This window comes from Pan paniscus, chromosome 2, assembly GCF_029289425.2.
Source record: "Pan paniscus chromosome 2, NHGRI_mPanPan1-v2.0_pri, whole genome shotgun sequence".
Taxonomy (NCBI): Eukaryota; Metazoa; Chordata; class Mammalia; order Primates; family Hominidae; genus Pan; species Pan paniscus.
Window position 1 is genome coordinate 144,340,458 of NC_085926.1, and position 26,170 is coordinate 144,366,627.

Below are 26,170 nucleotides of genomic sequence, written 5' to 3' on the forward strand. Positions count from 1 at the left end.
CAGGTAGAACCCACGGATAGGAAGGGCCAACTGTATTTTACCATTTCACTTCTGATGTTCAGAAATAGACTACTGATTTCATTATTGTAAAGACAGACATTCGTAAATAGTCAGTTTTACCGTCCCACATCACTCGAAATGCTATATTTATAGTTTTTGATGTATCTTTATTTGCATAAACTTCTTCTCTTTTTAGAACTATGAACAATACAATTAATACATACCTTCCAGAAGTTCAATTTGCTGATGAATTAGTATCATATCTATCTATTATAGTAAAAAGAAAATGAAGTTGTATGTCAAATATTTTATAGAGAACTAATTACTATTCATGTTTTTATTTAATACTGCATATAATCAGTTATCGACATTTATCAATATCAAATTTTAATAAGTTTGCTACCTTTTACTGTAAAACTAAAGTTAACATATTTTTAATTAAAAATGCTGTATGTTTATTGAAAGCATTCACTATTATAGTTGTAAATTTAGGTAAAATAAACTAATATAGTGGAATCCCTATAAAAGTTAGAAAACAATGTTCTTCCTAAATGAGGCTTAAACATATAAAGACTTTTTTATTGATTTAAATAAGCTTTTACTGTAAGTCTCAGTTATTCATTTTACATCTACTTCATATAATCATTTTGTAGTAAGTGATAATTTCTTCTATATATTTTTGAGACTGATTAAAAAAACTGTAGGGCATTTCTTGGAGAAATATGAACTACTAAACATTCTTATAATATTCACTGTGCAAGTGCATTGTGGAAAATTAAGTTATTATAAAGAGTACAAGAGAGATAATTCATTTACTGAAAACTCATTGACTATCATAGAAATATTTGTTTATAGATTGGAGATATAAAACTTTATATTCCTATTTTACCAATCTGATCTCTAAGACAAAACAAACATTAAACCTCACTTTGCTGAGGTAAACTATCATGTAGTACAGCAAAATCCAGGACATTTTTTTTCCTTATTGGCGACATTTGTAAAATTGGGTCTTCCAAAGAAAAAAAGCATCATAAAAATGTAATTTTACTAATTGTAAGAAAAAATGAGTCAAATCCCACACAAAAATATTAAGTCATTTTTGGTACTGCTTACTAAAACTCAACTCTAAACTTTACATGTCTTTTAAATGTCAAGAAAATTATTCAGTATTGGAATTAAAAAGCGCAGAATCCAGAATCAGGGTACCAGCCCCTGACTGGTGATGAACAGTGTACCCCCAGTTCATTAGGTTTTTAATCCTTGGTAATTTATATAACTGCTCTGGACCTCAGTTTCCTCTTGTGTAGGGTAGTGATGATTACAACGCTTACACATCATAGGGATTCTGTAAAGATTAAGTGAGGTAATACATGTATTATGCTTAGAACAAAACCTAGAAAATAGTGCCTAATAAATGTTTACTTTGGACTATTATCACATTATATAAAAGATCATAGAAAACAATCACCTGTGACATTCATATTTTGATTTAACAATGAATCGAACCCAAAAGAACTAGTGATTTGTTAACAGAATGTGCTGTTTACCATTTCTGACTTTAATTAATAAGCAGTAAATAAATATCACTTAACCATAATTACTATGGTTCATAAACCAGAGAGTTTTTTTTTTTTTCTGAGTATTTTACGTATTTGAAATTACCTGACTTAAGTATTCCAATCCTGGCGGACAGTTTAATGGTGGTGGTGGTGCTGGCATCCATGGTACCCCTGCAGGTCTACCTGGCTGATTTTGAACAGGAATGCCAGCTGTGCCAGCAGGTGGGACTAGGTAGTCATGCTGACGTCCTGGGTAGAAGGCCTGGGAGCCCAGTTGGCCAGCCTGTTTCCCAATGTGTCCAGCCTGGTGCTTAGGGTAGACAATATGTCCAGGAGGTCCTGAAATAGGAGCAAGTAAAATAATTTGTAGCTGCCCAGAAAAGTCATCAATCCTTTTTAGAACAACCCCAGTTATCTACAAACTGACCTCTCAGCTCAGAAGTCCTATATCTGTGAAGCTTGAGGTATGTTTTTATCTTCAGATATGTTTTAATGAAATATCCGTGGTTTCACATTCACTTCTATTTTGAGGGTGGTTCACTGTGAATAGAGTCGGCCTAGAGCTTTACCTTTACTATGTAAAACTCAGATAGAAAATATGCTTTTATACCTGTGAAAGTGAAAGTAAATCCACCATGATCTAAAGTGATCTATATGAAGATTGTGGCATGCCTTCATGGAAAAGAGAGATGAAATTGGGAAAAAAAAAAAAAAGCCAAAAATAATGGCTATGTGTCATCATTCCCAGAGCCAAAAGCACCCTGTGAAAAATTTTAATTGTGGAATTATAACAAATGACATATCCTATATGTATAGAAGTCAATGGGGAGATGGGGTTGACCCCTGAAGGGGTATCTGTCAAGGTTTGGATCCATTTTTAGTTGTCGCAACTGGAGGACAGACTGATATTGTCAGCTGGTTGATAGAAGCCAGGGATGCCGCTAAACATCCTAAAATGCCCAGAACATCCTCCTGAAAACAAATAATTATCCACCCCAAAATACTACAGTGTTGAGAAACCCTAATATAGATGTAAAATCATGTCGTCCCTCCTAGTACTTTTCAGATGCTTGTCTGGGCCAATGGGTTACAAGGAGTTTTAATCTACAGCGTGTTCCTCTCCTGTTTCCCTTGATATTGTTCTTAAAACATCAATTATGATATTGCGGTTACAAAATTAAATTTCACAATTTGTCACTCTTAGATCTTTAGAACACATAATTTGAGAAAATTAAACAAAACAGAAGGGAAAAAATCAACAGAGTTTGAGAAAGAAAAGCAAAATATTTAACAGATGAAAAATTCTAAAGTAGCAGAATAGAGGAAGAAATTTAATAAGTATAATCTTTATATTACACGTAAATGTACATTGCAATGATGCTTCATAAGCTTATTTGTATAGTCCACAGTGTAGTGATTCCATAGGAATGAAAAATAATTTCAAGGGACTATGTTCCTCAATATTTTAAATAAATAATTAATGCCACATAAAATATAATACTTAGAATAGGCAATACATTTAAGTGGAACACTGGTGACAGGCTCATATACTAATAAAAAATAAGGGTTAGCAAACAGATTTAACCTAGTACTAATGCACTGTAAATATAGCTTTTATAATTTATTCCTCCTACGATTAATGAATATAGATGACTCGTGATTGGCACTGTTGTGGAATCAGGGGATACAGCTATCAAAAAGTCAATATGCTGTCAATGAGCTTACAGTTAACTTCTGGAAGAAATAAAATAATTTTTTATAAAAGACTTCATATTGGTATGATGGGGAAAACATGGGAGAAAGGACAGAGGATAAGGAAGTTACTTTAGATGGATATAATTTATGTTGAAATCGAAAAGATGAGAAGGGGAAAATTTTACGTGACGATCTACCGAGAAATGCTATAGGAGGAAGGAAAAGCAAATGTAAAAACGCTGACTTTGTAAGGAATTTAGCATGTTCTTGAGAGAGGAGAGTCATAAGAAAGGAGGAGTATGCATGGCTGTCACCAAAGCAATAGGAAGAAGTCCATCTAGGGAGACCCTTAGTAAGGAGTTTGGATTTTATCCCAGGTGTCATTGATAATTACTGGAGGAATTTAAGCAGAAGAGTGAGTTCCACGATCTCATATATATCTTGCGAAGTTTTCAGGAGTGCCCAGTACTGGAATTTACAAGGGAAAACACAACTACAAATAATATCCTTTCATAAGCTAAAAAAAAATGACAAAGAACAAGTCAACAACACATTTAGTATTATAGGGAGGAAATTAAACACTTAGTAAGTTACTTTTATTGTTCATGGATTGAAATAGTTCTGAAAAAGACCTGATATTAATATGCTGTCTATACATTTGTAGGTCCAATACAACTGTTGGAACAAGATATTCTAAAACAATACAGTCACATTCATGGGATATTTCTCTTTATTCATCTAGTAGAGCCTTATCTGGCCATTTAAATCCTTTGGGCTTGACCTCATTCCCCTTCCTGTTTTCACAGTAGAATTTATTATTATTTTCTATGGAGACAAGGTCTCATTATGTTGCCCAGGCTGGTCTCAAACTCCTGGACTCAAGTGATCCTCCTGTCTCGCCCTCCCAAAGTCTTGGGATTACAGGCATAAACCGCTGCATGTGGCCTTGGTGGGAATTTAGAAATTGTTGGTCAGCCCACGACGATGAACACTTTCTTTTTTCTTTTTCTTTTCTTTTCTTTTTTTTTTTTTTTTGGAGATGGAGTCTCGCTCTGTCACCAAGCTGGAGTGTAGTGGCATGATCTTGGCTCCCTGCAACCTCTGCCTCCTGCGTTCAAGCGATTCTCGTGCCTCAGCCTCCCGAGTAGCTGGGATTACAGGCACACGCCACCATACCCAGCTAATTTTTGTATTTTTTAGTAGAGACGGGGTTTCACCATGTTGGCCAGGCTGGTCTTGAACTCCTGACCTCGTGATCTGCCCACCGCGGCCTCCCAAAGTGCTGGGATTATAGTCGTGAGTCACTGCGCTCGGCCGATGGTGAACACTTTCTAAAAGCCTTTAGGAAGAGGGTCTAATCAGGAGGAAAGCCATGAAGAAATGCTGTGAGCTAAGACCCCAAAGGGTAATTGAGCTAAAACTTCAGCCTTCACAACCTGCACAATCTAAATGAAGTGTGTGGTTCATTTCCAAGCCTCTGGGCTTGGGCTCCAGGAATGGTTCAGCTAAAGAGCAAGAAAGGTTAATTATCAGATCACACTACTGCAATTATCTCGGAAAATTTCAGGTCCTGTGGACCTGTCATGCCAATCCTGACCAGCAAATTTGGGAAGTTCTGACACTACTCTGTTCATTAAGAGATGTATTTATTTATTTATTTTTTATCAGAGAACCCACTCTCAGGAGTTGTCACAGCCATAGCATCCTGACCACCAAGTGAAACTTTGTACTTGGTATTTCTTTTTTTTCTTTTTTGAGACGGAGTCTCGCTCTGTCGTAGTGCAGTGGCGAGATCTGGGCTCACTGCAAGCTCTGCCTCCCGGATTCACGCCATTCTCCTGTCTCGGACTCCGGAGTAGCTGGGACTGCAGGCACCCGCCACCACGCCCGGCTAATTTTTTTTGTCCGTGTTAGCCAGGATGTTCTTGATCTCCTGACCTCGTGATCTGCCCGCGTCGGCCTCCCAGAGTTCTGGGATTACAGGTGTGAGCCACCGCGCCCTGCCTATACTTGGTATTTCTACAGAAACATAAATGACAGCAAATATTCTACTCAGTAATTCTGCCTTCTGTTGCCTTGACCCCATCCTAGTCTTTCCCACTGCTATCCAGTCACTGTTTTCTCCATCTACTGTAGATCCCAGTGCTTTTCATGGCTGTTAATTACAATGAACACATCAGGCAAAAACTCCATTACCCAAAATTTTTATCTTGGACCCATGCACGCTAATACAAACTGCCCTCCTACTTCTCAGGCCCACTCCGGTGTTGGCTTCCCTTTTACCAACTCCTCCTACTGTGCAATCCTAAGTGGTAAATAAGTCAACTGATCCCTCCACATCCTCAACTAAAATCTAGAATTCTCAAGAAGAAACCACCTCCTTACCTGCCATTTCAAAATTATTTTTTATGATTACCAACTTTAAGCACACATTTTCATAATATAGTGAAACTCTTAAGAATTCTCCAATTATAGTCACCTCTTAGTTACATCTACTCAAGAAGTTCAGCAAAGGTTGAATAATTCCAAGTGGGTTTATTTGGCCCTGAAATAAATCAAAAGATGTATTTGTGTTACTGATTTAATTTCCTGGATTTTCTTAGAACAATCGGAATCCAGTTTGCATTAACTGGTCAGAAATCAATGCTGTGGACCTCATCAAGTCAGAAGAGTAGAAATATTAAAACTTACATTTTTCTGCAGTTAATCTATAAGGTGAACAATAAGCTAGTAAACATGTCTAACTAGGGTAGACTAACTAGGGTAACTAGACTAACTAGGGTAGACCACTAGTTTTCCTGGTCTCCAGTTTACAGACTTCTAATGTGGTGGGACTTTTCAGCATACAAAATTGCATGAGCCAATTTCTTATAATACATCTCTTCATATATATATATATATGTCTCCATCCTACTGCTCTGTTTCTTTAGAGAATTCTGACTAATATGATGAGTCTATTCCAAGAAATAACATGACTCAGTTTAGGAAATGATTGGGCTGTGTTCTGACTAAATTAGCTAGTTAATCTAACATGATAACTTTAAATCATTGCTTCCACCACTCTTACTAAAAAGTAAATTCTAGAAATAACTTCAGAGAAAGAGAAAATCATATTTTTATGCTGTACTAAAACAAAGCAAAAGTTTGTAATAAAGTCATATTATATATTATACCATTTGAATTATAGTTACTCCAAAACAAACACAGAACTTCAAGTTACAATCTGATTACTACACACTTCTTTCTAACTCTCTGTTAAGTGATAAATTTGGAGTAAATTGAGGCAGCATATACTATATACACATTAGTACATCTCTTTTAAAGTAATTCTATCAGAAATCATGTCTTCATTGCTGCTCTGGACTATTTGATAATTATAAACTTCTGCACTCAGGGAGAGGGAGAAATAGCACAGAGGATTTCCAGTTCTGACTTCATAATTTGTATTACAGTTGTTAAATATTAACAGCTGTATAGGAGGACATCCATTTGGTTTGAGCTCCTGCACTAGGCTTCAACAGATCAAATCAAAATGGAGTAACTAATGCTAAAGTTCCACATTACCAAACTGAAACTAAGTTGTTTATTTGACCTTCCAAGAAATCAGGAGAGAAATGAAAGCCCAGACTCCAAACAGGCCAGTTTTAGCCTGCATAATAAAGAAGTTCCCACTACTTTAGTCCTTATAAAGAGAGTAACCTGAACTAATCTACCGTTAACTAATCCACTTTTTGTATTATGCTATTTCCTCATTCCTGCTCAAGGTACCTTATAAAAACTGACTATTCTGCAATGCCGCATGTAGCATCTCTCTATTTTTAGATAAGATGCTGTCATATTCATGAATTCCTAATATAAGCTAATTACACTTTAAATTTGTTGTAATTTATCTTTTGACACAGCTAAAGCCTTTTGACCCATTTCTTAAGGTCCTGAAAATTTTTTGTTTTACTGCTTTCAAACATAACTAAAGTAAAACCTGGAACTCACAGGGAAATCATACTTAATTCTGGAAGATCCTAAAATTACTATGCCTGCAACATAGACAATTAACAAATAAATTCAGATTAATAACCTAAACCTAGTTATGCCTAAGAACAACTCTCTCCCGCCACACTCACCCTCCACAAAAAAAAAAAAAAAAAAAAAAAAAAAAATCACAATGTAAAACAGTTCATATTCTTCTCAAGCCCCAAGCAGAGACATAGGTTCTGAATTATTTTAGGAAAACTCTACCATTCTGAAAACAATCACAAGAATTCTAGGTGCCTAACTTCCTACCAATAAGTAAGAATGAGACATTATGCTATGCCAGAGGGGAACTGTGAATAGCCCAGGGAGAAGGCAACATTTATTGAGGTAACTCACAAATTAAATAGCTTTCACATCATTCAGTTACATGATATGTAAATTTTATGCACTTAAAAGATTTGGTTACCATCTAAGAAGACAAACATTTCATCCCTTGAATTGTGGTTTCAGTCAAAGTAAAGCAGAGCAAGCACAGATGCATTTTTACACATGTGTGGGGCAAGAAGATGGTGAGCCTTTGAGTACAAAGCACACCATATCTGTGAGGTATGAGATTGAAGTAGGGTGACTGAGGCCAGTTATTAATGCAAAGCACCTTGTAACCGGGAGTTTTACTATAAAAATCCACTTCAGCATCTAGGCTCAAGAAAACAAAACACATATGCTTAGAACCAATGTAAGATAGCCTTTTACAGTTTTGTTTGTTTGTTAGTCTTTTGGTTTTATTGAGACAGAGTCTTGCTCTGTTGCCCAGGCTGAAGGCCAGTGGCATGATCTCAGCTCACTGCAACCTCTGCCTCCTAGGTTCAAGCAATTCTCGTGCCTCAGCCACCAGCATAGCTGAGATTACAGGCATATGCCCCCACACCTGGGTAATTTTTGTATTCTTAGTAGAAACGGGATTTTCCCATGTTGGCCAGGCTGGTGTCAAACTCCTGGTCTCGTTATCTGCCCACCTCAGCCTCCCAAAGCGCTGGGATTACAGGTGTGGACCACCACACCTGGCCTATAGAATTTTATATTAAACCTTGAATTAAAATGTAGATAATATATCAACTAGACCCAACTGAAATTGTAGTAGTAAAGTGTTCTACAAAACTAACAAGTAAACCAAGGAGACAAAAGCAACAAAAATGAGTCTTAAAGTCACTTATTCTCATTTGATTGCTTTATTACTGCTCAAAAACCTTTCCTAACAACCCAGACCTCCCTCACAAATTGGAGTTTTCCTTTCTTCTTCATAAATGAGAAAACTAAGCCCATAAAGTGTTTACTTAATGCTGTACAGCTCAGTAACTAGCTGAACTGAAATTATTCATGATTCATGTCCATTGCATTCGTGTTCCTATTTCATTGAATAAAAGACAAACAAAAACCCCCACATTCTCCCAATGTGCCAAATTTCAGTGAAAGTTGTTAGAGGTTATCTTTAAGGTATCTTTCTTACGTAAGATAGAAATATCTTGAATTTCAATTTAGTCTCATGACCAATTAGTTTTTAACTAGGATAGGCAAAACTTTTTTAAAAAGCAGTTTTAAACAACAAATTTTGGGAAATGAAAAGCACAGTTGTTACTACTGATTAACTAAAGTGCTTTGGCTTTTAAATTTAGCACTGTTCAAGGCAGTGCTATGGAGTATGTGTATAGGTACACATATGTGTACATACATGTATCCACATATATGTACACATGTATAAATGTATAAGTACATAAATACTCACTTAACATAAAGCTTATTTTGTTTTTCAAGGAATATTGATCAACTAGACCCAACTGAAATTGTAGTAGTAAAGTGTTCTACAAAACTAACAAGTAAACCAAGGAGACAAAAGAAACAAAAATGAGTCTTAAAGTCAGTTATTCTCATTTGATTGCTTTATCACTGCTCAAAAACTTTTCCCAACAACCCAGACCTCCCTTGAATATTAATCTAGTTAAATAATATATTTACATGATATGTAAATTTTATGCACTTAAAAGATTTGGTTACCATCTAATTACTACCATTTGATTAATATTCAAGGAATATTAACCAAAGGCATAGAGCATGAAAGGCACTATACAGGCACTAAAAAATGGAGGAGACAGGCAGTTAATAAAATTAAATATATTCCAGCATATTATATTAATTAAATTTATTATAAATATATTATGGATAACACATATATAACAATACAAATGTATTTGTATATATACAAATACATTAAGCACTATGAATACAAATAATGGTACAATAAAAAGGGTATGGAGTCACTGATTTAGTTGGAGTAGTGGTGGCGTTGTCAGGAAGGTCAGAGCGGAGAGTTGAAAAAAGTCTAGAATCAGCCAGGCCATAGGGATGTATGAGGGGCGTGGTAGGGCATTATAGACAGAGGGAAGCTCACTAGTAGAAGTCCTAAGCTGCAGGAAACTGGGCTTATTCGGGAAATGAAAATTTATGAAATTACAGAGCAAAAGATGGACAGACCCTTAGAGATGAGGATGGAAAGGTGCACAAGGGCCAGTTCACAAATGTTTAAAGTCGCTCTTCCTGCACTTTAAGACCTCAAAGGCCAGAGCTTGGTTTGTCTTATCCAAGACAAGCCACTTAATCTGTGTTTGTTAATTCAGCAATGAGTGTACAGTATTATTTTGCTCTTTTCAGTCAGTAAGAATAGTTCCCTTACAGATCTGAAGGCTGCTTGATGTACAGTGAGACCCAGGTATTTTACACTTGTCTATCCAACTGCAGCAATCCACTCATTTTCCTTTGTATGTGTTTTTCATTTCCTTGTGCTTGTTCATTGCTCAAAACCCTTCTATTGTAAACACCAGGGTGGCAATAAGAGAAAGGTTTGCTCTTAGGAAAAGTTCAAGAAAGAAAGGAGCCCCCAAACCGCCTGACACTTCTAAGTGTCACTGGTACTAACCATGTATCTCAATGTCATAAGCGGGAAGAAACAACGACTGCCTGTTCCTGCAACTGGCAAGTGGCCATGCCAAGACTTCCAGAAATAACAGTGAATGAATGAAACCACATGGGAACCAGAGAGTCAGCTTGGAGAAGCAGGGACTTTGTCAAATATTTAAAATAATAAAAGCTAACTTTCACTGAGTACTTTCTGTAGTGCCAGGCACTGCTCTAAGAACTTTACATTAACACACATTAATTACTGCTCAAAAACCTTTCCTAACAACCCAGACCTCCCTCACAAATAGCTTTCCTTTCTTCTTTATAAATGAGAAAACTAAGCCCATAAAGATAAAATGTTTACTTAATGCTGTACAGCTCAGTAACTAGCTGAATTGAAATTATTCATGATTCATGTCCGTTGCATTTATGTTCCTATTTCGTTGAAAAACAAACAAAAAATCTCACATTCTCCCAATGTGCCAAATTTCAGTGTAATACTCTGTAGCTCATTTAATACTTACACAGTTTCAGAAATGAGGCAATGGAAAGAACATATATGAAGAAAGTGGCTGACAGTCCACAGATGTGAAGCAGTAGAGGCCGAATTTAAAGTCGGGGAGCCTGACTGGAGCTAATGGTCTTAGGAACCGTGCTAGATACCGCCACTATCTTTCCTAAGCTGGTATTGTAGAGGGCCTAGCATAGACGTGGGCTCCTGGCGGACTTCATTGAATACTTACTGATAAATGACAGCTTGCAGACATATTAACCGTCCCCTCTAATAGCCCCACTACGCTGGCACATGCTCCTGAGCCCAGCCTCCGCCCAGGATTCAGGGCCGCTCTCTACCTGTAAAGCAGTGTAGCTAAGGGGAAGCTGAGCCCCGCAAGGCGTTTTCAGGCAGGACACCCCTTGTCATTCGAACGGTTCTGGTGTGAGCCAGGGTACCGCTGGGCCGCCTGGGGCCCCTTGCCGAGTTTCCGTTCCACTTCAGGTGTCGCTTCCGGAGGCCCATCGGGCCCTTGCCCCGCCCTCTGACGCAAACACAATTATGGGCGGAGCATCGTCCCCACTAGCCAGGCACACCCCAGTCCCACAGGGAGGCGACTGAGAAAGCCGCCCCCTTACCCGTGGCTGCAGCTGCTCCCGCACAGCCCTGAGCGAGCCGAGGTCCTAGCGTGGCTTCCTCCCGTCTGCCCCTTGACTGCCAGGCACACCTGTTGCACAGCCCTCCCGGAAGTCGGCGGAAAAGGGGCCTGGACCAGCCTCAGAGTCTACACCTGCAGCAGCCCCTAGTTTAGGTTTCTGGACCCCAAGGGTACAACAAGGCTTCCCTCCCCTCGTCCCTGCGCGGGCTCAGAGGATCCGGCTTTGCTGCTGGAGCGCGGCCGAGCTGGGGGTGCGACTGCACCCACACCCCCCCGTGTGCGACGTGCAGCTGCCGCCCAGCCCGTCCCGTCTCCCTCTCCCCATCCCCGTCCCCTCTTTTGCTCTTTGCAGAGACTCCGGAAACGTTTCTCCGGTGGTTAAGGGCACAGATGAACTGGGACGTCGACACCAGCTGGAACTGGAAAATCATCAGGTGGGGAGTGGCCTACCCCGGGAACTTCCTTAACTCAGGTCTTGACCTCCATCCCTTAGAAGCCTGTAGCTTTTCAAGGTGAGGCAGCTTAGACTACAAATGAGGAGCGGTCGAGATTATTTTATCTCTAGCCCTTGCCCTTCTCCCTTTTCTTTCCATCAAAAGGCATTTTTAAGTTAAGAGTGAAAATGATGAGGTGTGTAGAATGTTTAATTTTTCAGGACGCGCCTTTGATTTTTCAGGGTGTGCCTGCAACTGGCACACCCTCATGCAATAAATAAATACATATTGCACTGACGTTTCTACTGATTTTTTAAAAATTTATTTACACGCCTGTAACCCTAGCATTTTGGGAGGCCGAGGCAGGCGGATCACCTGAGGCCAGGAGTTCAAGACCAGCCTGGACAACATGGTGAAACCCCGTCTCTACTAAAAATACAAAAATGAGCCAGGTGTGGTGGTGTGCCCCTGTAATCCCATCTACTGGGGAGGCTGAGGCAGGAGAAAAATCGCTTGAACCCGGAAGGCAGAGGTTGCAGTGAGTCGAGATCCAGCCACTACACTCCAGCCTGGGAGAGAGAGCAAGACTCGTCTCAAACAAACAAACAAACAAAAACACATGATCTTCCAAACAATAACGCCATATATGGAGAAAAATGAAACCTCACCCTCTCCATTCCCGGTGCTGTTCTCCCGATTACCCTGCTAACCAAGGTTGACACAAACATTTGAAGACATACTAAGAGAGGTGGGGGGAGGGAAGAAAAAAGGGAATGGAAGGGAGGAAGGTGGAGAAAGAAATTGAGAAAATAAGATAGAAAAAGGAAGAAGGAAAATCGAGCTACCTGAGTTTGAATTCTTTCTTTTTTACTTCCTGTGCCTGTGACTTGTGAAAATTACTTGACAATCTCTTTGCCTGTTTTCTAATCGGTAAAATGAGAGTAGTAATGGTATCTACCACAGAGGATTTTTATGATGATTAAGGAAGTTAAAATATATAAAGAATTTAGAATGATGTTTGCCATAGAGTAAGGGCTCAGTAAATGTTATATACATACAAATAAGTATATACACGGCTACACAGTGTTTTTGTTTTTGTTTTTGTTTACATAAAGAGGATTATTTTATACAGCTCTTCTCTGATGTGTTTTTCACCTAACAGTGCATCTTGGAAATCTCTATCCCTCTAATACAGAACTGTGTCATTGATCTAATAATCTAGGTACTGTTTCCAAGTTTTATCAATTATAAATTGTGCTGTAGTCATCATCTTTGCACATATCTTTCTGTATACAATACAAAAAAACATTTTATTCTTTTACCAATAAGTCATGGGATTTCTAATTTTTCCACACCTCTTCGATTCTAGAATACCAATTCTAAATGTTTCCTACTGTGAATGGCAAGCATTATCTTATTTTTTGTTTGTTGATTCTGATTGTTAATGAGATTGAGGACTTTTTCATATGATTACTAATTATTTTACAGTTTTATTCTGTGATTTGTCTGAAATATAATGCTCATTTTGTTATTGTTGTTGGATTGGGATTTTTTCCCTCTTGCTGATTTGTTAGTGGTCTTTATATATTGTGGGTATGTTAAATAAGATACAATTCTTTTTTTTTTTTTTTGAGACAGAGTTTCACTCTGTTGCCCCGACTGGAGTGCAGTGGCACGATCTCAGCTCACTGCACACTCCACCCTCCGGGTTAAAGAAATTCTCTTGCCTCAGCCTCCCAAGTAGCTGGGATTACAGGCATATGCCACTATGCCCTGCTAATTTTTGTATTTTTACTAGAGATGGGGTTTCCCCATGTTGGCCAGGCTGGTCTCAAACTCCTCACCTCAGATCCACCCACCTTGGCCTCCCAAAGTGCTGGGATTGCAGGCGTGAGCCACCATGCCCGGCCAAGATACAATTCTTTTGCCTACTGAGTCTCTGGCTTGAAACTTATTTGAGGTTGCTTTCACCACACAGAAATTTTTATTTTCAGTGATTTTTACTTTTATTTTTTCATTTTGACTTCTGGTCTTTGAATCTTATTTTAAACTGCCTCTTGTACCCAGGACATTTTTATGATTTCTTCCTTTACGTCTATTCCCTTATTTCCAAGCAGTTGGGAATGTCTAGTTGTCTTTTTATTATTTGTAATTTTATTGTAGTGCAAGCACAAGCTGTGTATGGTTACAGTCATTTGAAATTTTTAAGACTTACATTATGACCTTCTGGTTCACAGCCAATTTTTATAAATATTTTGTACGAGAAATAGGTGTATTCTGCAGTTGTGTACAAGTGATGTATTTTCATTCTAATTGGCTGTGTCAGTTAGTTTTGCTGTTGCTTTAGCTAATATTTGGTTTGATTAATCTATCAATTATTCAAAGAGGTATTAAAATTGAGAAAGTATCTATTTACATTTAGACTTCTTTTCATGTAGTTCATTAGGGCAACTAAAAGAAAATACCATAGTCTGGGTAGCTTATAAACAACAGAAAGTTATTTCTCATAGTCCTGGAGGCTGACAAATCCAACACCAAGGTGCCAGGAGATTCAGTGTCTGCAGAAGGGCCTACATTCTGACCCACACATGGCATCTTCTCACCGGGTCCTCACAAAGTGGAAGGGACGAGGGATCTCTCTAAGATTGTATTTTTCTTTCTTTTTTTTTTTTTAAAGGGTATTAATCCCATTTATGAGAGTTCCATTCTCGTGACCTAATCTCACAAAGACCCCACCTCCTAATATGTCACATTGGTGATTAGGCTTCAACATATAAATTTTGAGTGGACACAAACATTCAGACAATAGCAACATCTGTCTTAGCTCCTGTTGCAACAGCAAAATGGCATAGTCTGGGTGACTTAAACAGCAGACATTTATTTCTCACAGTTCTAGAATTTGAGAAGTCCAAGGACAGGGAACCAGTAAAATCATCATCTGTTGAAGCCTCTCTGGCTTGCAGACAGTCCCTTTCTTGCTGTGGCCTCACATGGCAGAGAGAGGAAGAGCTCTGGTTCTTCTTCCTCTCCTTATAAGGACACTGATTCCATCATAGAATTTTTAACCTTTCCTTAATTTGGCATCACCAATCCCTCCTTTTCTCTGGGGTACTGTAGAAATAAATTGGATCTCCTTATTATATCTGTCTAGACACCCTTTGTGACTTCCTGTGTCTTGCAAAATGATTTGCCACATCTGCTTTTTTTCATATTCTCAAATTTGTTGAAATCTTATGCCCTGCTATATAATCTCATCTTTTTTTCATCCTTGGCTTATTACAGCTTTGGGTTTTGTTTGTTTTGACTATCTTCACTTTTATTGTATTATAGTCCTGAAGAAAAGTACTATCTTTTTTTTTTTTTTTTTTTTTTTAAGACAGAGTCTTGCTCTGTCGCCCAGGCTGGAGTGCAATGGCACGATCTCGGCTCACTGCAGCAACCTCCACCTCCCAGGTTCAAGCAATTCTCCTACCTCAGCCTCCCATAGTTGGGATAACAGGCACCTGCTACCACGCCTAACTAATTTTTGGATTTTTAGTAGAGATGGGGTTTCACCATGTTGGTCAGGCTGGTCTCGAACCCCTGACATCAGGTGATCCACCCACCTCGACCTCCCAAAATGCTGCGATTACAGGCATGAGCCACTGCGCCTGGCTGAAAAGTACTATCTTAAATTAGAAAACATCTAGGTATAACATAAACACACTGTTGGTTAACTAATCAAAACTCAGTTATCTGCTCTTACATGGTAAAATAGTGGTTTTCAAATTTTAGTATCCCTCAGATTCACCTGGAAATCTTGTTAAAACTCAATATGTGTTTCCCACATCCAGAGTTTCTAATTCAATATATTTGGAATGGGGCTTGAGAATTTGCTTTTCTAATAAATTCCCATGTGACGCTCATGATGGTTTTCCAGGGACTTCACTTTAAGAACCATTGCTAAGTGTTCTATTTTGCTCAGTTCTTGAAGAACAATATGTTCATAAAAGGAATGTCCTAACCCAAAGAACAAATATTGGTTAGTTGTCAATCATAATGAATCCAGCCTCCTTTCTCTGTTATTGGTATGCATTTGGTTATATTACTTAGATTTGGCTAAAGAAGAGTCATATTGAGAACTTCTAGGAAAGAGTTTCCTGCTTAATTTTGTATATGTATATGAATGTATTAATATGTATCTGTGATGTGCATAAATACATGTACACACACAGCCCATATATACACTTATGTGAAGACTGACTTGTGGTTATAGAATCTATGAGGATATTTATTTTTGTTCTTTCCACAATTTCTTACTCAAAACATGCTATCTTTTTTTATTGTTGTCCTCTTCTGCATGGAGGGTTTTATTTCTTTTCAATAGCTCCAAGATTTCCACAGCACCAAGGGGGAAAAGGTATAACACAGCTTTATGGGAAACAGTAGCAGAAGACGATTTCACTTTGCATCATGGTTCTAACATGTGGGTTAAAATTCTGGGTTGGAAATTCTTTTTTTTAAGAATGTTGAATATTGGCTCCCACTCTCTTCTGGCTTGTAGAGTTTCTGCTGAGAGGTCTGTTTTTATCTGATGGGCTTCCCGTTGCAGGAGACCATGCTGTTCTCTCTGGTTGCCCTTAGTAGTTTTTCCTTCGTTTCAGCCTGGGAGAATCTGATGATTATATGTCTTGGGGTTGATCTTCTCGTGGAGTATCTTAATGGTGTTCTCTGTATTTCCTTAATTTTCATGTTGGCTTGTTTTGCTAAGTTGGGGAAATTCTCCTGGATGATGATATCGTGAAGTGTGTTTTCCAACTTCTTTTCTTTCTCCCTGTCTCCTCCTGGTACTCCAATCAATCTTAGATTCAGTCTTTTTATGAAGTCCCATATTTCTTGGAGGCTTTGTTCATTCCTTTTCACTCATTTTTTTCTCTATTCTCGTCTGCCCGTCTTATTTCAGTAAGGTGGATTTCAAACTCTGATATCCTTTCTTCTGCTTGGTAGATTTGACTATTGATACTTGTGTATGCTTCGTGAAGTTCTTGTGCTGTGTTTTTCAGCTCCATCAGGTGGTTTTTGTTCCTCTCTACACTGGTTATTCTAGTTAGCAATTCCTCTAATCTTTTATCAAGGTTCTTAGCTTCTTTGCATTGGGTTAGAACATGCTCCTTTAGCTCAGTGTAGTTTTCTTTACTCATCTTCTGAAGCCTGCTCCTGTCAATTCATCCATCTGATCCTTTGTCCAGTTCTGTGCCCTTGACGGAGAGATGTTGCAATCATTTGGGGGAGAAGAGGCACTCTGGCCTTTTGGGTTTTCAGCATTTTTTCACTGATTCTTTCTCATTTTCATGAGTTTGCCTAGTTTCAGTCTTTGAGGCTGCTGACCATTGCATGGGGTTTTTGTGGGGGCCATTTTGTGGGGGCCATTTTTGCGGGGGTCATTTTTGTTGTTGTCAGGTCCCTTTTCTGTAGGGCTGCTGCAGTTTTCTGGGGGTTCACTTCAGGCCCTATTCATCTTACATTCCTACTTCTTTACATGCTTCATAACTTGTTGAAAACCATATATTTAGAATAATATAATATGACAACTCCGGAAACTGTATTTGCCTCTTCCCCAGGCTTTGTTGCTGGTGGTGTTTTTCCTATTGTGCATTTGTTTGGTTACTTTCCTCAACTAATTATATTAATCTATATTCTTCATTATGTGTGACCACTGATGTCTATTCAGTTAGCATAGTAGTCATTCAATAAATTGATATAGTTTTCCTTAAATATGCTGCATAAGTGTATCTCCCAGCTTTTTCCAAAAGGTCCTTTTTGTGTTTGGGGACACTATTTCAAAGATCCAATAGATGATTTATGGTATTGGCTTAGCTTTCTCTCACTGCTTGCACAGAAACTTAAGGTCAGCCAGACGAGAGAGATTATTTCTTTTTCAGGTCTTTTCTGGGTATGTGCACAGTTCTGTACATGCACATTTCCTTCTAAATTTTCAGGAGTATGTCAGAACTTTTAAAAGCCCCTATTAATATCTCATTACCCAGATTTTCTTTTTAAGAGATTTTGGTCAGCTTCTTCTATGCCCCAACTATTATTAAGGCCTCAGTCAATTGTCATGTTAAACAATTACCACTAATTATTTCCCAAAACTGTTATATAGCGGGGGCGCCGGGGGGTGCACTTGGCCAAGAAGGCTGACAAGAAGCAGCTGCAATTAAAGGCTCCCACCAAGAAGAACCAAGACAGTGTGTGAATCCTGCACTGGGAACCGAGGTATCCTCAGGTTCCATCAGGACTGACTAGGCAGTTGGTGTGACTCACAGAGAGTAAGGAAATGCAGTGTGGTGCATCGCCTCACCTGAGAGCCACATGGGGCGGGGGGAGCTCCCATTCCCCAGCCAAGGGAGGCGCTGAGTGATCATGCTACCCAGCCTGGGAATCTGTGCTTTTTCCATGGATCTGTGCAACCCATGGATCATGAGATCCCACTCGTGAGCCCATGCCACCAGGGCCTTGGGTCCCAACCACAGAGCTGCATAGATTCTCAACAGTTACTCAGTTGGCATCTGCCTAGGACTACTGAGCTCCCTGGGGGAGGGGAAGCCTTCATCACTGCAGCTGCCTGCTGCCTAAGACAACTGAGCTCCCCAGGAAAAGGACAGCAGCCCTCACTGCAGCTGCCAGCTACCTAAAATGCTGAACTACTGGGAGGAAAGGGTGGTAGCCATCACTACAGCTCCAGCCCACTGTATTTCCCCTTCTGGTGCCTGGGAGACTCAAAAGGCACTCCCCATAGTACAGCACACCAGCTGTGGCAGATCACGACCAGACTACCTCTTTAGGGCAGACCCTGATGCATCCCTCCTTACTGGGTGGGGCCTCCCTGCAGAAACTTCAGCGACTCTAGCAAGGGGCTTAGGGCCAAAATTCTGGTCTCCCTGGGCCTGAGCCCCTAGGGGGAAGGATAGTCATGGTCTCCATGGACCAGCTGACTTAAGTCTTTCCCCTTGCTAGCTCTGAGGAATCCAGGCAGCCCAGATGAGTGGGATTCCCCTAAGAACAGCACACCTGTTGGACCAAGGGACAGCCAGGGTACTTTGTTAAATGGGTCTCGGATCTCATGCCTCCCAGCTGGGTGAGACCTCCCCCAAACAGAGGTCACCAGACACCTTATACCAGAGTGTTGCTGGAGTTCTGTTCCAAGATGGCCAAATAGGAACAGCTCTGGTCTGCAGCTCTCAGTGTGATCGATGCAGAAGATTGGGGATTTCTGCATTTTCAACTGAGGGACCTGGTTCATCTCATTGGGACTGGTTGGACAATGGGTGCAGCCCACGGAGGGTGACCCAAAGCAGGGCAGGGCGTTGCCTCACCTGGGAAGCACAAAGGGTGGGGGGATTTCCCTTTCCTAGCCAAGGAAGCCGTGACAGACTGTACCTGGAAAAAGGGACACTGTGGTCCAAATACTGCACTTTTCCTATGGTCTTAGCAACCAGCAGACTAGGAAATTCTCTCCCGTGCCTGGCTCAGCAGGTCCCACACCCACGGAGCCTTGCTCACTGCTAGTGCAGCAGTCTGAGATTGACCTGTGAGGCAGCAGCCTGGCTAGGGGAGTGGTGTCAGCCATTGCTGAGGCTTGACTAGGTAAACAAAGTGGCCAGGAAGCTTGAACTGGACGGAGCCCACCGCAGCTCAGCAAGGCCTACAGCCTCTATAGACTTCACCTCTGTGGGCAGGGCATAGCTGAACAAAAGACAGCAGAAACTTCTGCAGACTTAAACACCCTGTCTGACAGTTCTGAAGAGAGCAGTGGTTCTCCCAGCACAGCATTTGAGCTCTGAGAATGGGCAGACTGCCTCCGCAAGTGAGTCTCTGACCCTCGTGTAGCCTAACTGGGAGACACCTCCCAGTAGGGGCTGACACAGACCTCATACAGGCAGGTGCCCCTCTGGGACGAAGCTTCCAGAGGAAGGATCAGGCAGTAATATTTGCTGTTCTGCAATATTTACTGTTCTGCTGCCTCCACTGGTAATACCCAGGCAAACAGCATCTGGAGTGGACCTCCAGCAAACTCCAACAGACCTGCAGCTGAGGGACCTGACTGTTAGAAGGAAAACTAACAAACTGAAAGGAATAGCATCAACATCAACAAAAAGGACATCTACACCAAAACCCCATCTGTAGGTCACCAACATCAAAGACCAACGCAAAGATAGGGAGAAACCAAAGCAGAAAATTCTAAAAACCAGAGCACCCCTTCTCCCCCAAAGGATCGCAACCGCTCGCCAGCAATGGAACAAAGCTGGATGGAGAATTACTTTGACAAGATGACAGAAATAGGCTTCAGAAGGTCAGTAATAACAAACTTCTCTGAGCTAAAGGAGCATGTTCTAACCCATCGCAAGGAAGCTAATAAAAACCTTGAAAAAAGGTTAGATGAATGGCTAACTAGAAAAAACAGTGTAGAGAAAACCCTAAATGAACTGATGGAGGTAAAAACCATGGCACGAGAACTTCATGATGCATGCACAAGCTTCAGTAGCTGATTCGATCAAGTGGAAGAAAGGGTATTGGTGATTGAAGATCAAATTAATGAAATAAAGTGTGAATAGGATTTTAGAGAAAAAAGAGTAAAAAGAAACTAACAAAGCCTCCAAGAAATATGGAGCTATGTGAAAAGACTAAATCTACATCTGATTGGTGTCCCTGAAAGTGACGAGGAGAATTGAACCAAGTTAGAAAACACTCTTCAGGATATTATCCAGGAGAACTTCCCCAACCCAGCAAGGCAGGCCAACATCCAAATTCAGGAAACATAGAGAACACCACAAAGATACTCCTCGAGAGGAGCAACCCCAAGACACATAATTGTCAGATTCACCAAGGTTGAAATGAAGGAAAAAATGTTAAGGGCAGCCAGAGACAAAGGTCGGGTTACCCACAAAGGGAAGCCCATCAGACTAAAAGTGGATCTCTCGGCAGAAACTCTACAAGCCAGAAAAGAGTGGGGGCCGATATTCAACATTCTTAAAGTAAAGAATTTTCAACCCAGAATTTCATATCCAGCCAAACTAAGCTTCATAAGTAAAGGAGAAATAAAATCGTTTACAGACAAACAAATCTTGAGAGATTTTGTCACCACCAGGCCTACCTTACAAGAGCTCCTGAAGGAAGCACTAAACATGGAAAGGAAAACCGGTACCAGCTGCTGCAAAACATGCCAAATTGTAAAGACCATCGATGCTAGGAAGACACTTCATCAATTAATGGGCAAAATAACCAGCTAACATTATCACGACAGGATCAAATTCACACATAACAATATTAACCTTAAATGTAGATGGACTAAATGCCCCAATTAAAAGACACAGACTGGCAAATTGGATAAAGAGTCAAGACCCATCAGCGTGCTGTGTCAGGAGACCCATCTCACGTGCAGAGACACACATAGGCTCAAAATAAAGGGATGGAGGAAGATGTACCAAGCAAATGAAAAGCAAAACAAAGCAGGGGTTGGAATCCTACTCTCTGGTAAAACAGAATTTAAACCATCAAAGATCAAAAGAGACAAAGAAAGCCATTACATAATGGTAAAGGGATCAATTCAACAAGAAGAGCTAACTATCCTAAATATATATGCACCCAATACAGAAGCATTCATAAAGCAAGTCCTTAGAGATCTACAAAGAGACTTAGACTCCCACACAATAATAATGGGAGACTTCAACACTCCACTATTAATATTAGACAGATCAATGAGACAGAATGTTAGCAAGGATATCCAGGACTTGAACTCAGCTCTGCACCAAGCAGATCTAATAGACATCTACAGAACTCTCCACCCCAAATCAACAGAATATACATTCTTCTCAGCACCACATTGCACTTATTCTAAAATTGACCACATAGTTGGAAGTAAAGCACTCCTCCGCAAATGTAAAAGAAGAGAAATAACAACCAACTGTCTCTCAGACCACAGTACAATCAAATTAGAACTTAGGATTAAGAAACTCACTCAAAACTGCTCAATTACATGGAAACTGAACAACCTGCTCCTGAATGACTACTGGGTAAATAACAAAATGAAGGCAAAAATAAAGATGTTCTTTGAAACCAATGAGAACAAAGACAAAGTGTACCAGAATTTCTGGGACACATTCAAAGCAGTATGTAGAGGGAAATTTATAGCACTAAATGCCTGCAAGACAAAGCAGGAAAGATCTAAAATTAACACGCTAACATCACAATTAAAAGAACTAGAGAAGCAAGAGCAAACACATTCAAAAGCTAGCAGAAGGCAAGAAATAACTAAGATCAGAGCAGAACTGAAGGAGATAGAGACACAAAAAACCCTTCAAAAAATCAGTGAATCCAGGAGCTGGCTTTTTGAAAAGATCAACAAAACTGATAGACCACTAGCAAGACTAATAAAGAAGAAAAGAGAGAAGAATCAAACAGACGCAATAAAGAAATCATAAAGGGGATATCACCACCAACCCCACAGAAATACAAACTACCATAAGAGAAAACTATAAACACCTCTGCGCAAATAAACTAGAAAATCTGGAAGAAATGGATAAATTCCTGGACACATACAACCTCCCAAGACTAAACCAGGAAGAAGTTGAATCTCTGAATAGACCAATAACAGGCTCTGAAATTGAGGCAATAATTAATAGCCTACCAACCAAAAAGAGTCCAGGACCAGATGGATTCACAGCTGAATTCTACCAGAGGTACAAAGAGGAGATGGCACCATTCCTTCTGAAACTATTCCAATCAATAGAAAAAGAGGGAATCCTCCCTAACTCATTTTATAAGGCCAGCATCATCCTAATACCAAAGCCTGGCAGAGACACAACAAAAAGATAAAATTTTAGACCAAAATCCCTGATGATCATTGATGTGAAAATCCTCAATAAAATACTGGCAAACTGAATCTAGCAGCACATCAAAAAGCTTATCCACCATGATCAAGTCAGCTTCATACCTGGGATGCAAGGGTGGTTCAACATATGCAAATCAATAAACATAATCCATCACATAAACAGAACCAATGACAAAAAACACATGATTAGCTCAATAGATGAAGAAAAGGCCTTCAAAAAATTCAACAGCTCCTCATATTAAAAACTCTCAATAAACTAGGTATTGATGGTACGTATCTCAAAATAATAAGAGCTATTTAGGACAAACCCACAGCCAATATCATACTGAATGGGCAAAAACTGGGAGCATTCCCTTTGAAAACTGGCACAAGACAATGATGCCCTCTCTCACCACTCCTATTCAACATAGTGTTGGAAGTTCTGGCCAGGGCAATCAGGCAAGAGAAAGGAATAAAGGGTATTCAATTAGGAAAATAGGAAGTCAAATTATCTCTGTTTGCAGATGACATGATTGTATATTTGGAAAACCCCATCATCTCAGCCCAAAATCTCCAAGCTGATAAGCAACTTCAGCAAAGTCTCAGGATACAAAATCAATGTGCAAAAATCACAAGCATTCCTATACACCAATAACAGACAAACAGACAGCCAAGTCATCAGTGAACTCCCATTCACAATTGCTACAAACAGAATAAAATACCTGGGAATTGAACTTACAAAGGATGTGAAGGACCTCTTCAAGGAGAACTACAAACCACTGCTCAAGGAAATAAGAGAGGACACAAACAAATGGAAGAACATTCCATGCTCATGGATAGGAAGAATCAGTATTGTGAAAATGGCCATACTGCCCAAGGTAATTTATAGATTCAATGCCATTCCCATCAAGCTACCAATGACTTTCTTCACAGAGTTGGAAAAAACTACTTTAAAGTCCATATGGAACCAAAAAAGAGACCGCATTGTGAAGACAATCCTAAGCAAAAAGAACAAAGCTGGAGGCATCACACTACCTGACTTCAAACTATACTACAAGGTTACAGTAACCAAAACAGCATGGTACTGGTACAAAAACAGATATATAGACCAATGGAACAGAACAGAGGCTTCAGAAATAACACCACACATCTACAACCATCTGATCTTTGACAAACCTGACAAGAACAAAAAATGAAGAAAGGATTTCCTATTTAATAAATGGTGCTTGGAAAACTGGCTAGCCATATGTAGAAAGCAGAAGCTGGATCCCTTCCTTACACCTTATACAAAAATTAATTCAAGATGGATTAATGACTTAAATTTTAGACCTAAACCATAAAAACCCTAGGAGAAAACCTAGGCAATACCATTCAGGACATAGGCATGGGCAAGTACTTCATGACTAAAACACCAAAAACAATGACAACAAAAGCCAAAATAGACAAATTGGATCTAATTAAACTAAAGAGCTTCTGTATGGCAAAAGAAACTACCATCAGAGTGAGCAGGCAACCTACAGAATGGGAGAAAATTTTTGCAATCTACCCATCTGACAAAGGGCTGATATCCAGAATCTACAAAGAGCTTAAACAAATTTACAAGAAAAAAACAACCCCATCAAAAAGTGAGCAAAGGATATGAACAGACACTTCTCAAAAGAAGACATTTATGCAGCCAACAGACACATGAAAAAATGCTCATCATCACTGGTCATCAGAGAAATGCAAATCAAAACCACAATGAGATACAATCTCATGCCAGCTAGAATGGTGATCATTAAAAAGTCAGGAAACAACAGATGCTGGATAGGATGTGGAGAAATAGGAACACTTTTACACTGTTGGTGGGACTGTGAATTAGTTCAACCATTGTGGAAGACAGTGTGGCAATTCCTCAAGGATCTAGAACTAGAAATACCATTTGACCCAGCCATCCCATTACTGGGTATATACCCAAAGATGATAAATCATGCTGCTATAAAGACACATGCACACGTATGTTTATTGCGGCACTATTCACAATAGCAAAGACTTGGAACCAACCCAAATGTCCATCAGTGATAGACTGGATTAAGAAAATGTGGCATATACACACCATGGAATACTATGCAGCCATAAAAAAGGATGAGTTCATGTCCTTTGCAGGGACATGGATGAAGCTGGAAACCATCATTCTCAGAAAACTATCACAAGGACAGAAAATCAAACACCATAGTGTTGGAAGTTCTGGCCAGGGCAATCAGGCAAGAGAAAGAAATAAAGGATATTCCATTAGGAAAGGAGGAAGTCAAATTGTCCCTGTTTGCAGATGACATGATTGTATATTTAGAAAACCCCATCATCTTAGCAATCTACCCATCTGACAAAGGGCTAATATCCAGAATCTACAAAGAACTTAAACAAATTTACAAGAAAAAAAATGAACAACCCCATCAAAAAGTGAGCAAAGGATATGAACAGACACTTCGTAGGTGGGAATTGAACAATGAAGGCGGTGAACATCACACACCAGGGCCTATCGGTGGGTGGGGGGCTGGGGGAGGGATAGCATTAGGAGAAATACCAAATGTAAATGACGAGTCGATGGGTGCAGCAAACCAACATGGCACATGTATACCTATGTAATAAACCTGCATGTTGTGCACATGTACCCTAGAACTTAAACTTAAAATGTATATATATATATATATATATATATAAAAGTGTTACTACTGGTATCAGGTTGGTACCCTTCAAGGACAAAGATTCCCTGAGGAAGGAGCAGGCACCCATCTTTGCTGTTTGCTGTTCTCCAGCCTCTTCGGGTGATGTATCTAAGTGAGGGAGGAACCCAGGTGAATAGGGCCTGAAGTAAACCCCTAGCAAACTTCAGCAGCCCAAGAGAAGAGGGGCCTGACTGTTGAAAGAAAAGCAAACAAGCAGGAAGCAGTAACAACAGCATCAACAAAAAAATACCCACAAAAACCCCATCTAAAGGTCAGCAGCCTCAAAAATCAAAACTACACAAATTCATGAAGACGAGAAAGAATCAAAGAAAAAACGCTAAAAATGCAAATGGCCAGAGTGCCTCTTCTCCTCCAAATGATTACAACATCTCTCCAGCAAGAGGCCAGAACTCAGTGAAGGCAAAGATGGATCAATTGACAGAAGTAGGCTTCAGAAGATGGGTAATAACAAACTTCACTGAGCTAAAGAAGCATGTTCTAACCCAATCTAAAGAAGCTAAGAACCATGATAGAAGGTTATAGGAGCTGCTAACTGGAATAACTAGTTTAGAGAGGAAGATAAATGACCTGATGGAGCTGAAAAACACAGCACAAGAACTTTGTGATGCAAACACAAGTAAAATAGCCAAATCGATGAAGCAGAAAATAAAATATCAGAGCTTGAAAACTATCTTGCTGAAATAAGGCAGGCAGACAAGATTAGAGAAAAAAGAATGAAAAGGAATGAACAAAACCTCCAACGACTATGGGACTATGAAAAAAGACTGAACCTATGGCTGACTGGAGTACCTGAAAAAGACAGAGAGAATGGAAATAAGTTGGAAAACACACT

At 39.7% G+C, this 26,170-nt stretch overlaps 1 protein-coding gene across 6 annotated transcripts in view; it reads right to left on the reverse strand.

Moving 5' to 3' along the window:
* Nucleotides 1–26,170, reverse strand: part of PLSCR2 (phospholipid scramblase 2) — an 81,412-nt gene that overhangs the window by 43,606 nt on the left and 11,636 nt on the right. For 2 of the 6 annotated variants that reach the window (XM_063602969.1, XM_034957567.3), the window contains exons 1-3: nucleotides 3,649–5,963; nucleotides 1,663–1,898; nucleotides 225–267 (exon numbers count right to left, since the gene is read on the reverse strand). In XM_063602969.1, the coding sequence (XP_063459039.1) occupies nucleotides 225–267; nucleotides 1,663–1,898; nucleotides 3,649–3,688 (319 nt within the window). In that variant the 5' untranslated portion in view covers nucleotides 3,689–5,963. Of the gene's footprint in view, nucleotides 1–224; nucleotides 268–1,662; nucleotides 1,899–3,648; nucleotides 5,964–10,702; nucleotides 11,733–26,170 lie in introns of those variants that run through there. The other 4 variants (XR_008624902.1, XM_003826498.4, XM_055110593.2 and 1 more) reach the window with 3 other exon arrangements.